The 12,167-nt window shown below is 41.3% G+C and overlaps 1 protein-coding gene across 1 annotated transcript in view; it reads right to left on the reverse strand.

The window, feature by feature from the left end:
* Positions 1-3,364: 3,364 nt before the first annotated feature.
* Positions 3,365-12,167, reverse strand: part of LOC146394112 (protein kinase C-binding protein NELL1-like) — a 292,613-nt gene continuing 283,810 nt past the window's right edge. Inside the window, exons 18-20 of the mRNA XM_084952387.1 lie at positions 10,703-10,879; positions 10,116-10,340; positions 3,365-8,407 (exon numbers count right to left, since the gene is read on the reverse strand). Of these exons, the coding sequence (XP_084808513.1) occupies positions 8,357-8,407; positions 10,116-10,340; positions 10,703-10,879 (453 nt within the window). The 3' untranslated portion in view covers positions 3,365-8,356. The remainder of the gene's footprint in view (positions 8,408-10,115; positions 10,341-10,702; positions 10,880-12,167) is intronic.

Below are 12,167 nucleotides of genomic sequence, written 5' to 3' on the forward strand. Positions count from 1 at the left end.
AGTCACAGTCCTGGGTTTGAATCCACCAGCCAGCTGGCTTTTTATGTGCAGTTTGCGTATTCTCCCCGTGTCTGTTTGAGTTCTCTCTGGGTTTCGGCCTCCTCCCACATGCCAAATATGGAAGTGTTCAATATATTTTGCTTCCAAAGAGCCAGAATTTCTTGTAACTTTTTGAACCAGTCCTGAGTAACACTTCTTTAGGCTTTCTGAAAGTCTTTCAAACGTTTTCTTTGGGGCCATCGTGGCTCAAGAGTTGGGTGTTCGCCTTGTAATCGGAAGGTTGCCGGTTCGAGCCCCGGCTCGGACAGTCTCGGTCGTTGTGTCCTTGGACAAGACACTTCACCTACTGGTGTTGGCCAGAAGGGCCGATGGTGCGATATGGCAGCCTCGCTTCTGTCAGTCTGCCCCAGGGCAGCTGTGGCTACAACTGTAGCTTGCCTCCACCAGTGTGTGGATGACTGGGTGTGTAAAGCGCTTTGGGGGGACTAGTAAAAGCGCTATACAGGGAGTGCAGAATTATTAGGCAAATGAGTATTTTGTCCACATCATCCTCTTCATGCATGTTGTCTTACTCCAAGCTGTATAGGCTCGAAAGCCTACTACCAATTAAGCATATTAGGTGATGTGCATCTCTGTAATGAGAAGGGGTGTGGTCTAATGACATCAACACCCTATATCAGGTGTGCATAATTATTAGGCAACTTCCTTTCCTTTGGCAAAATGGGTCAAAAGAAGGACTTGACAGGCTCAGAAAAGTCAAAAATAGTGACATATCTTGCAGAGGGATGCAGCAATCTCAAAATTGCAAAGCTTCTGAAGTGTGATCATCGAACAATCAAGCGTTTCATTCAAAATAGTCAACAGGGTCGCAAGAAGCGTGTGGAAAAACCAAGGCGCAAAATAACTGCCCATGAACTGAGAAAAGTCAAGCGTGCAGCTGCCAAGATGCCACTTGCCACCAGTTTGGCCATATTTCAGAGCTGCAACATCACTGGAGTGCCCAAAAGCACAAGGTGTGCAATACTCAGAGACATGGCCAAGGTAAGAAAGGCTGAAAGACGACCACCACTGAACAAGACACACAAGCTGAAACGTCAAGACTGGGCCAAGAAATATCTCAAGACTGATTTTTCTAAGGTTTTATGGACTGATGAAATGAGAGTGAGTCTTGATGGGCCAGATGGATGGGCCCGTGGCTGGATTGGTAAAGGGCAGAGAGCTCCAGTCCGACTCAGACGCCAGCAAGGTGGAGGTGGAGTACTGGTTTGGGCTGGTATCATCAAAGATGAGCTTGTGGGGCCTTTTCGGGTTGAGGATGGAGTCAAGCTCAACTCCCAGTCCTACTGCCAGTTTCTGGAAGACACCTTCTTCAAGCAGTGGTACAGGAAGAAGTCTGCATCCTTCAAGAAAAACATGATTTCCATGCAGGACAATGCTCCATCACACGTGTCCAAGTACTCCACAGCGTGGCTGGCAAGAAAGGGTATAAAAGAAGAAAAACTAATGACATGGCCACCTTGTTCACCTGATCTGAACCCCAATGAGAACCTGTGGTCCATCATCAAATGTGAGATTTACAAGGAGGGAAAACAGTACACCTCTCTGAACAGTGTCTGGGAGGCTGTGGTTGCTGCTGCATGCAATGTTGATGGTGAACAGATCAAAACACTGACAGAATCCATGGATGGCAGGCTTTTGAGTGTCCTTGCAAAGAAAGGTGGCTATATTGGTCGCTGATTTGTTTTTGTTTTGTTTTTGAATGTCAGAAATGTATATTTGTGAATGTGGAGATGTTATATTGGTTTCACTGGTAAAAATAAATAATTGAAATGGGTATATATTTGTTTTTTGTTAAGTTGCCTAATAATTATGCACAGTAATAGTCACCTGCACACACAGATATCCCCCTAAAATAGCTAAAACTAAAAACAAACTAAAAACTACTTCCAAAAACATTCAGCTTTGATATTAATGAGTTTTTTGGGTTCATTGAGAACATGGTTGTTGTTCAATAATAAAATTATTCCTCAAAAATACAACTTGCCTAATAATTCTGCACTCCCTGTACAAATACAGGCCATTTACATTAACTGCTTTTTCACTCATTTTCAGTGCAATCTTTGTACTCAACCATTACTGGAGAAACCATTTTTTTTATTTGTTAAGCCACTTAACACTGACCTATGAACTATCCAAGCATAAAAAAGACACAGGAAAAAACCCCAGCAAAGGACCTGGATTTTAGAGACACAGGATCTGGGAGAAGCATTTGTCTTAATTTCTCAATTGGATAAATGGAAGAAACTGAATAGAAAATACTGTCAGAAATATTTCCTTTGTACACACACAGGAGAACGGAATTTTCAGCCATGCTATAGAAACACATAATCGACACTCTGTTGTAAAGTTGACACAGAAAGAAATGGAATTTTTCAGTGGTGTTCCCATTCATGTAAATGGTGTTTTGAAAGTGTACAAGATGGATTGCCCACAAAACATCCTGTTGCTAGCAGTGAATGCACTAGACAGTTAGCAGCTCTGTGTCCACATAGTGAATTTCAGCGACACCTGGACTTTGCAGTTGGGAATTGGCAGGTTACAGAACCAAATCAGACATTAATATTCTCCTAAGCACCTCTGTTGAATGATGTCTAAGTCTAGGGCTCTGTAAAAACAGCATATGGTGGCAAATCCTCAAATGTTAAGACGGAGCAAAGGTGGCTTTAAAAGAAGGATAATAATCAGGTTCTTTCTAAAACTGGCAGAGTAACCAAAATGTGGCAGAAAACCGTATTTTATGTTGAAAGAAATGTGTTTGGGGAATAGTTGCCTTTGAGGGACTTTGTGAATTTTGTACACTTTGTATACCTTGTGCCTGTGTTCTGTATTGATTGTGGTGTTGTAGCAAAAATATAAAACATTAGGTACGTTGTTCAACTTTAAGACTTTTTTTTCCCCCCACAGCGTTGCTTCAAAAGCATCGCTGTACCGGCTCCTAGTGGCACAGCAGCGCTCCATTAAAGCATCAAAAGGATGTACTTATCTTTACTGCCACGCAGCCTTTCATACCTTTCCTGAAGGAAATAGAAAACAGCAGTGCTGATAAAAGTAGAAACATGAAAGACTTTTACAGGACTGTATCCTGATGCTGGGTTTGCTTTCATTTTTGAAAGCTCTGAAATCTTGCTTTCATTTACAGCGCCGGTGAATGACGTGGCGGGTGAGCTGTTTGGCCATCTGTCGCGATTGCCCCAAATATGAAATATATATTTATTTTTTAAAAACTTGACTCATCTACCTGAGATTGTAACGGTCGGCCATCATCACACTTTAAATAATGTAATAAGCAAATACTCAGAAGTAATAATGTAAACAACTAAAATGTTTATTAACCGAACTGAATTTTTTTTTCTTTTACAGCAAATTCTTATCACAACACAGTCTTCAAATGACACTTAACCCTTTGAGTACAGTTAGGTTGGCCACTCTGATCTGAAGAGTAAGCAGTGAACAGACCAGGGGATTCCTCTGCCATAGTCCACTATAAAACATGAAGTGGCACATCAGGAGCTCGAAAGTCCTAAACTTGTGTTATTTTTTTAAAAAGTCAGACATAAAAGGATAAAACACAATGCCCCCCCCCACATTCCTTCCTTCCTTCTTTCTTTCTTTCTTTTTTTTAGCAGAAACTGAAACAAGAACATTTTCTAGATTTTCGATTTTCTTTACATGTGTACATAGTTCTATGTTGTCTGATTCCCATGAAGTCATGTTTCACTTCAGATCATACAAACATGTTGGAGAAAAAAAAAAGCTCATGAATGCAGTGAGCAGCCTGTCCTGGCGCCTAGAAAAGACGCTTATCTCTGCAGGTTCTGATTTCCGAGTCTGATTTCCACCTCTGCCGACTCTTAGTAAGGGACACCGATTAGAGATCAGAATATATACACACAGGCTAACCAAACTCTGTTATCCTAAAACAGTGAAAAGACATGAATCTATGACGGATACAATACTAAACAGGTTAGAGCAAGAATAGAAAAATAAATAGTAAAAACAATAGAAATGTTGCTTCTCTCATATTCAGCTTGCAACGCTCAGTTCCAAAGAAGCTGTGGTAGTGAAAATTATCCTCATAGTCTTACTCTCTTTACATTGACCTTCCCCTTTACACAGTATTTACAAGCAAAAACAGAGCCTATCCCACAAGATAAGAAACGTAGTCCACTAAAATGAATACATTTTTCATGAACACAATGGGAATTTTTAAAAAACTGCAGAGTTGTATCACATTGTCAGTATGTAAAAGCGCTTACACACAGTTTGCAAACAGTGGTTTTTAGTAGACGTAGTTCATATCAAATCAGTCAACAGAGCAATCTGAACCTTTGTACAATTATCTGCTTTTGTTTCCTTTGATTTTTTTTTTTTTGATGTGTACAGAAAACATTTACATCATCTTTTTTCCCCCTTCTGTATGTGTACTTTGTCCACAGTTGACAATTTCGGTATTAGAGTGTTTAGAGTGTAAGGAGAGGTGATACAAGGACATCGTGGCTAAGGAGGACATGCTGTAATAATTGCTCTCAACTCCAAAAAGCGAGGTCATACCTAAAACTGTTTTAAATACCAGTTAAATTACATAAAATGTTTTTTTTAATATATATATATTAAAGCCAGTGCAGACTATAACAATTGTAACATGTCCCAATTTTACCATGAGTTGTCCTATTGCTATGCAAATGGGTTGCAGCTTCTGCATTCTTTTTTTAATGGCAAACAAGGGGTGGGTCATCTTGTTGCAACACGCCTGATGGTTGTACAGAAATCTCTTTGAAAACAGCCTTCAGCTCAGTGAACATTTTATTGATGAGTTCATGGTTTTAATTGCTGGGTTTTGGTACAATACCTTGTCACTGAAAAGATTCCATATGAACTTATTGTATAGTATCTTTCGATTACAGGCAGATCCACTCCTCACTGATAGTTTAAAGAGAGCCAAGATGGCAAAGGTGGAAGAACTCACCAACAAAACTAATGACCTAGACCCTGAACCATCCCTTAGTTATGCTGCAGTAGGTTTAGACTTCTGGGGGTCAGGGCAGATGGCTGCCTCTCCCTGAGCCTGGTTCTTCTCGAGGTTTATTGCTGTTATGGGTGTTTTTCCTTCCCACTGTTGCCAAGTGTTTGCTCATTGGGGGTCACCTGATTGTTGGGGTTTCTCTGCATTATTGTAGGGTCTTTATCTTATAGTATAAAGTGCCTTGTTGTGACTTGGAGCAATATAAATAAAACTGAATCCCTCTGGTATTCTTTATAGTCTAGGATTTCTACAGAAAAATACTTTTTTTTTTTTTTTTTTAACTTGCCTAGATCCTATGGATTGCAATGAAGCCTTTTCCAGGATCTCTTGCATTTGCAGCACTTGCAGTCATTTGCTCTTATCCTAAAGTTGTACAAATGAAAATGACAAGGCTGTTTTCTTTGGGTACAAGAGCCAATTTCATTATTATAGACTATGTACCTCTCCAATTTCTTACCTTGGTGCCCTGTAGCCTCATTGGATTTTGTTCATCTCAGTCTCAGACCTGTTTACAAGCTGCTCCTCGATACCATCTTGTTTGCCGCTATGACAGAAATATGGTACAGCAAGCGGATTACTCATGACGATGGATTATTGTCTTGATAAGACAACTGCAGTAAAAGTTATGTATTTTGGACTAGGCTTTACACCTCCAACTTGGCAAATACAAGTAGATTTTTTGCAGCTCACCAACTGATTTCCATGTCTTCACATTTAAAAAAAATGAAAGTTTCATTTCCACTGTGAAGGATTATCTCAACCTGAAAGCTGTTTTTCATCCTGACACGACGAATGGATTCTTCTGAAGGAGGAAAATGAGTCCTGATATCTGCACTGACTGAGTGCAGAAGATTCAAACACGAAGGAGAAATCGAGAGAGAAGGCCCTAACTGTCGAAACTTTGAAAAGAAACCCCAGTTATTATTACAGCTGCCAAAAATTAACTGAGTGGTAAGTTGATGCGCAACAAAGGATTACCTAATAACAATTTTTTTGCTTATTTGATCAGAGGGTGAACATGTCACATTAGATTTCTGCAGTTATATAACAATCATGTTATATAACTGCAGCATAAGTCGTGGCCTTGAAACCTAATTTGCTTTTAGTACTCATTTAAAGAAAAAAGAAAAGAAAATAGTGTTGAAAATTTCCTCGGGGGGGAGGATACTGACCGACATAGGCTGATGACAGTGACACTCGAGGGTCAACATTAACATTCTTGAGAAAAGCTTAAGGACAGTGCAGACAAATGTGGATGAGGGCTGAGGGACAGGGTAGGGGAACAGGAGACTAGAGCATCCTCGTAACTATGAACGTGTGAACTGTAGCAGTAAAGACTCTCCTGCCTTAATAATCCTGGCTGTCTGTAAACAGATTCAACACTTGGTGACCTTCTGGCATAATCAAATCCAGGGCTGCGTGACAATGCTTTAATTATCCGCATCCCTCTCCAGCGCTCACTTTTTGTGTCCCTGCCACCCTGGGTGTGCCATATGGTGCAGAGCCGAGGAGCCCGGAGAGACGCTGCAGAAGTCCAACCCTCCACGAGCTCAGATTTAATCAATGACTATGGCTGGCACTCATTCTGGCCTGCAGGAATCCACTGTGCATCGCCACACACCTTTCAGATGCTTTTCATACCCTGACTGCCGTTGTTAAGTGTAGGCATCTGGCAGTCATCCTCATTTGAAGACGAGATGCTGTGGTTGAGGGAGTGTTAGAAAACTGAAGTGGCTCAGAAGGACAGACATGTTGTCTGTCCCAGTTCAGATCCTCAGGGATGCGGTTTAATATAGATGTGGCATTTATAGGGTTTGATGACTGAAAGCAGGACTGTTTTCCAGCTACATCTACCAGCAGTAATAAATACCTGTTCCAAGCAGCCACGCTCAAAAGCGAGTCAACGTTATTGTGGTACACTGCATGTCATGGCTATTTCTGGAAAATCCTTTAAAATGGGACTGATGGTGTCAGAGAATAATAAATTAATACATAATCTCTGTAAACAGATACCTGCCTATCAGAGTCCATAGGCAAGGAACAGTTTTTCTGGCTTCAGCTTGTAGTAGGTTGTACTTGCATCTGAGTTAAGAATCAGAATTACTGGCTATCATCTGAAAATTTATTTATTGATTTTTTTAACGTATTTTAAGTATTCATAAATGATGTCTGGCAAATAGGCACAGGAAGTTTTATCTGTTGGGTGTTACGCCCCAAATCTACGTCAGCTGATTAGCTGACAGGTTTCTAGATTGTCAAATTATCAGTCTGCTCTAGACTCTCAAATATTGCAGATTTCAGTTTCTGGGTCCAGGGCCAGCTAGATGTTTTGATGAAACATTAACGATGTATGCAAAGCTAATGTGCACCACTGACATGGTTTATACTTCTACCTGTTTTGCCAGAGAACCACTCAAAAAATGTAAAGATGGAAGTTCGTATATTACGATGTGTTCAAGATGTGACTCTTGTAATGTCAAAGAAGAATGTAGTCCACAACTATTTGGGAAATATCAGTGATGGAAATCATGCTGACACCCGGACGTGAGGTCAACATGTTGTAAATTCATTTGGATTTCACACAAATCAGGACATCCAAAAGCTATTGCTAAGTTTTTAGCACAATATGGACAATATCAGTGACAGAAAAAAAACGCTACCCACAAAAAATCTGGTACTGAAATGAAAACTGACCCCACTTCATCATAACATTATAACATGACACTGAACTACCTCCTGATTCAGTAACACAAAACACAGTAAAGTGGATGCATTCCTTTTGGTTACCAAAGTAATGGATGTTTAGTTTCCTGTAGGCGACCAAGCATTAAAGAGCCCGTGTTTAGGCAAATGTAGACAGACGGAGCCCCTCAGCATCCGTCTGGCTGTCTGTCTCTGGTTTCGGTTTTGACACATTTAAAAAGGTTTCAAGACGTTTCGTGAAAGGATGGAATTGAACACAGAGACACAAACACAACACAGCGACTGTGGTGAGAGCAACTCGGGCCTCTGTCTCCTCCTGAGTCACGCACGCACACTCAGTCGCTGTTTGTCGACAGAGGTACAGCATAAAAGCACAGCCGTGACACCCCAGTCTGTCCAGTGTGTGTTTGCAAATTTTCTTTTTTGTGCACACACTGGCATGCACATGTGCATGCGAGAGTCTGTCTGTCTGTCTGAGGGGAAGGGTCGTCAGATGGTTGAGGGGATGTGGCAGTCCCATAGTGAAAGGAGAAGAAGAGGACGGCACGTGGAGGAGGAGGAGGGAGGGCTTTAGTTGTTCTGAAGGCAGTCGAGATCCACCGAGCAGCAAACGCTTCCATTCTGAACAGAGAGGCATGACAAGATAGGAAAGAAGAGAGAGCATTAAATAAGGTGAAATGTAATATACAGTTCCACACTGTGCATGGTAAAGCTAATAACTCACTTCACAGCATAAATCACTTTTATCCACCTGACTTACAGAAGGATTTGGGGTGGTTAACCTCATGTCTCTAGTGTCACTACAGTGGTACCTAGTTATACAGTTTCAGCACTATCCCACTATACGTTTGAGATATCAGACTGATATCATGAGATTTATTCTTTCACTCTAGTACATAGGGATTATGAATTTGTGGTGGTAAGCAGTGGCACATCTGAGAAACTGAAGCACAATATATCTTTCCCAAAAGAAGTTTCCAGTTCCGCTCGATAGTCAGCAGCTCTCACTGTCATACAGACTGTGATCTGGAGTGAACAGTCGCTATGAAAAGGTTTTTCTGAGGTTAATATCTCAAAAATATTTATCAAGGGTAACGGGCCCTCTGTATTTATGGCCGTGAAGAACACGAGGTCCTGTCTGGTCAGACGTAAAAACTGTCTCCAACAGTGGCACATTGTCTCAGATTGTGTCACGGAGCTGCAGAGTGAAACTAGGTTGGTGATTCAAGAAAGCACAGGCACGATGTGGCCACGTCCAAAAATCGCATCAACGCAAAGACTGCTGCAAATATGTATCTAGTCTACTGATTCAGTTTATGTAACAACTATGGAAAAGTACAATGTAGATTAAGTTTTAGGTCTATGTATTTGATGTGCTCATTTCGCTCTTTTATGTATTCTGACTGCAAAGAAAACAAGCAAAACAAAAAAAAGCTAAAGTGAGGGGGCAGCAGCCTATCTTCACCTAATGAGTGGATCTGACGCGTTCCTGCCACAGTCATCTGCATGTTCACTTCTTTTAAGGTGAAAATGCTCCTTACATCATCTCTGACAGTCATTTTTCTTTTATGCATTCATCTTAGAACACATATAAATAGACACTGTGTGCCCTCTAGCACACATTAGCTAAATTGATTATGCCACATTTTCAGTCTCAAAAATTTTCTGCTAACAGCCTGTAATGGCTGTCATTACTGGTAAAATTATGATCTTTTGGAACAGTCTGACATTTTTACATCTAAAACCCACAAGTCATATCCCATTTGCAGACCCCGGAAGAATATCAAACAGAGGTTTAGGGAAAGTGTTTTCAAGTTAGCGATCTCCTGTAACTTCAGCCTAGCATGTTTGCCATTATGGCGGCTCTGCTACGATCACACTGGTTTATGTTGTGTCCAGCTGGCATACGTTTGTGCCTTGCAGAGCCGCCCCTAACCCTGCCAATCAGAACAACCCCTCTGGTTAGTTACTTTTTTACTCATTGTAATGGCTTTTTATTACAACACAGAGAACTGACTGTTGGTCTTGGAGTTGGGGAAATTGGCTCATTTCTGTGTTTTCTCTCAGTCAGATGTGAAAACAATGATTTATGTCAGATCTTTTCCTAGACAGCAACACCGTGCTTGGGCTTCTTGCCCTGATGTACACTGTTTTTGTGGAACTCTGCCATAGAAAGTTAGCAGTCCCCATCACCCCTCAATAGCCTTAATAATAGCAATGCTGACAGGTTGAAATAAATTGAAATATTCTCTTTACAAACTGGCAATTTGAAGCTCAAAAAGAGTTAAAAAATCCACACAATTAGTTTGTTCATGCTGCATTGACCTACCTTGCACTTGCAAGTGGTGCAGGGTGATTTGGGCATATGCCATGTGTCTCCGCTGAGGCGGGCGATGCCTGCGGGGTCCTTGCATGTTTGCCGAATGTCATACGACAGGTTGTCAGCCAGGCAGGGGTCTGTGACGCAGCGTGGGCAACATTCGCCCTCTGCCACTGCCGTGTACTTGCACATCAACGTGGGGCAAACTAGAGGCCAGCAGTCGACCTCCCCTTCCTGCAGAGACACAGGCAGTGATGAAAAAAAGCACCAGAATTGCTATAGCATGTGTGAATTTTCTTTTCTTTTTTTTAGTGTGTGTTTGTGTGTGAGACAGAGAGAGAATCCAGTTACAGATCTCACGCTGGTCTGTTGCCACATCTCTAATTAGAGAGGTGGTAATTTTCTAAGCCCTCATACATACACAGTTAACCAGCAGATCAGGGAGTGGTATAAATTAAAGCCCTGCTCTGACCTTCATGTTGGAGAGGAGGGTTTTGTCTTTTTGATGTGATCTGTGTCTTCCAACAAAGCTCTTGCCTGCTTTTATTTAAAATGGACAATAGCTTCTGTGTGAATGTGTGTGTGTGTGTACAAACCATGCAGCGGCACTGCTGGCAGCCGTACAGCCAAGATGCTCCGCTGCGGTAAAGTGTGCGTCCGCTCTGATCCAGACACTGGCTGCTGGGCCTGTTGTCACATCCAGGACAGCAGAACAGATCCTCTTCTGGGTCTCCACAGTCACAAGGTCTCCGCCTGCAGTACGTCTGCCCATCCTAAACAACAAACGTCACACACATCGGGGTGCAAACTGGCATAAATAATGTACGTAGCTTATCATCTCTGTATATTCTGGGTAGTAAAATACAATACCCAATACACAATAAAGGTGTCCCTCAGTAAAACAAAGGGCTTCCAACTCACTGTGATTTATATAAAAATGAAATAATGGGTCTATAAACATGAAATATTACTGTGAACAAACACAGTTTGAGCACTTTCCTGAGGCAGATTTTTACTTTTGTGTAAATGATCCGTCATTGTCTTTGACAAATGGGAACACCCTGAAGTCGCCATACCAAGGCACAGCCTTACAAACAATGCATTTTCTGACTTTCTCCTTTTCATATGTCTCCCACTCTCTCTCATCAATTTGCAAAACAATAACATGAACACCAAGCAGGCTTTTAAAGCACGTTGTTTATTTTTTCTAAATTAAAATTTAATATCTGATTTATATAAATATGTCTGGCCTAAAATTAGTAACTTATTAAGCACAACAAGTCTTGCTGACAGTCAACCAAACTGGGTGGGGGGCATTCTCTACTGAGAGCAGGTCTGGACCATGGATGATATAAAGCAGGTTTGAAAAGTGAGGATAATGCAAAAGTGCCTTGAACCTGCATTCTCTCTGAAGGCCACCGGATGGTAAAGCTGCAGTTGTAAAGACTTCTATGGGAAAGTCTATGGAAAAATTGCTACAGTATCTGTCTTGATCTCTGTAAAGAATTTCCTGCTAGCTTCATGGCTCAGTCACTTGTTTCGGGTTCTATTTAATAAAGAATGACTTCTTTTTTATAGATCATGGTGAAACTCTGTTAAAAAATTAGGACTCGTCAGTCACAAGTTTCTAATGGGTTTCACAGTCAGACAAGCTCCAGTTTGTTGAAACCAGAATGGTGATGGTGAAAATGCTAATCTTGAGGCTTGAGTTCGAGACTTTAGAAATCAGTGGTTGATGTCATGGTAGATAAGCTCACCTTTTATACCGTCCATGGTCTACATCTGCATCTCTTTAACTTATCTTATTACCCATCTCAGCAAAGCCTCGCAAGAGCATGGTGCTTCCACCATCATCATCATCATGTTTGATTGAAGGGATGCTATTGATTGGATGTTGATCAGTGTCTGGATTGCTCCATTCCAGGTGTTGGGAATTGTCGCCACACTGTCCTTCTTTAACGTTCTCCCGCATTCACAAAGGAACTCTGGCTCTCAGTCAAAGTCACCAGTGGGTTCTTGGTTGCCTGTCTGTTATACAGAGTGGGCCATTTATATGGATAT

This window comes from Perissodus microlepis, chromosome 1, assembly GCF_051167445.1.
Source record: "Perissodus microlepis isolate ML-2025 ecotype Zambia chromosome 1, ASM5116744v1, whole genome shotgun sequence".
NCBI classification, from domain to species: Eukaryota; Metazoa; Chordata; class Actinopteri; order Cichliformes; family Cichlidae; genus Perissodus; species Perissodus microlepis.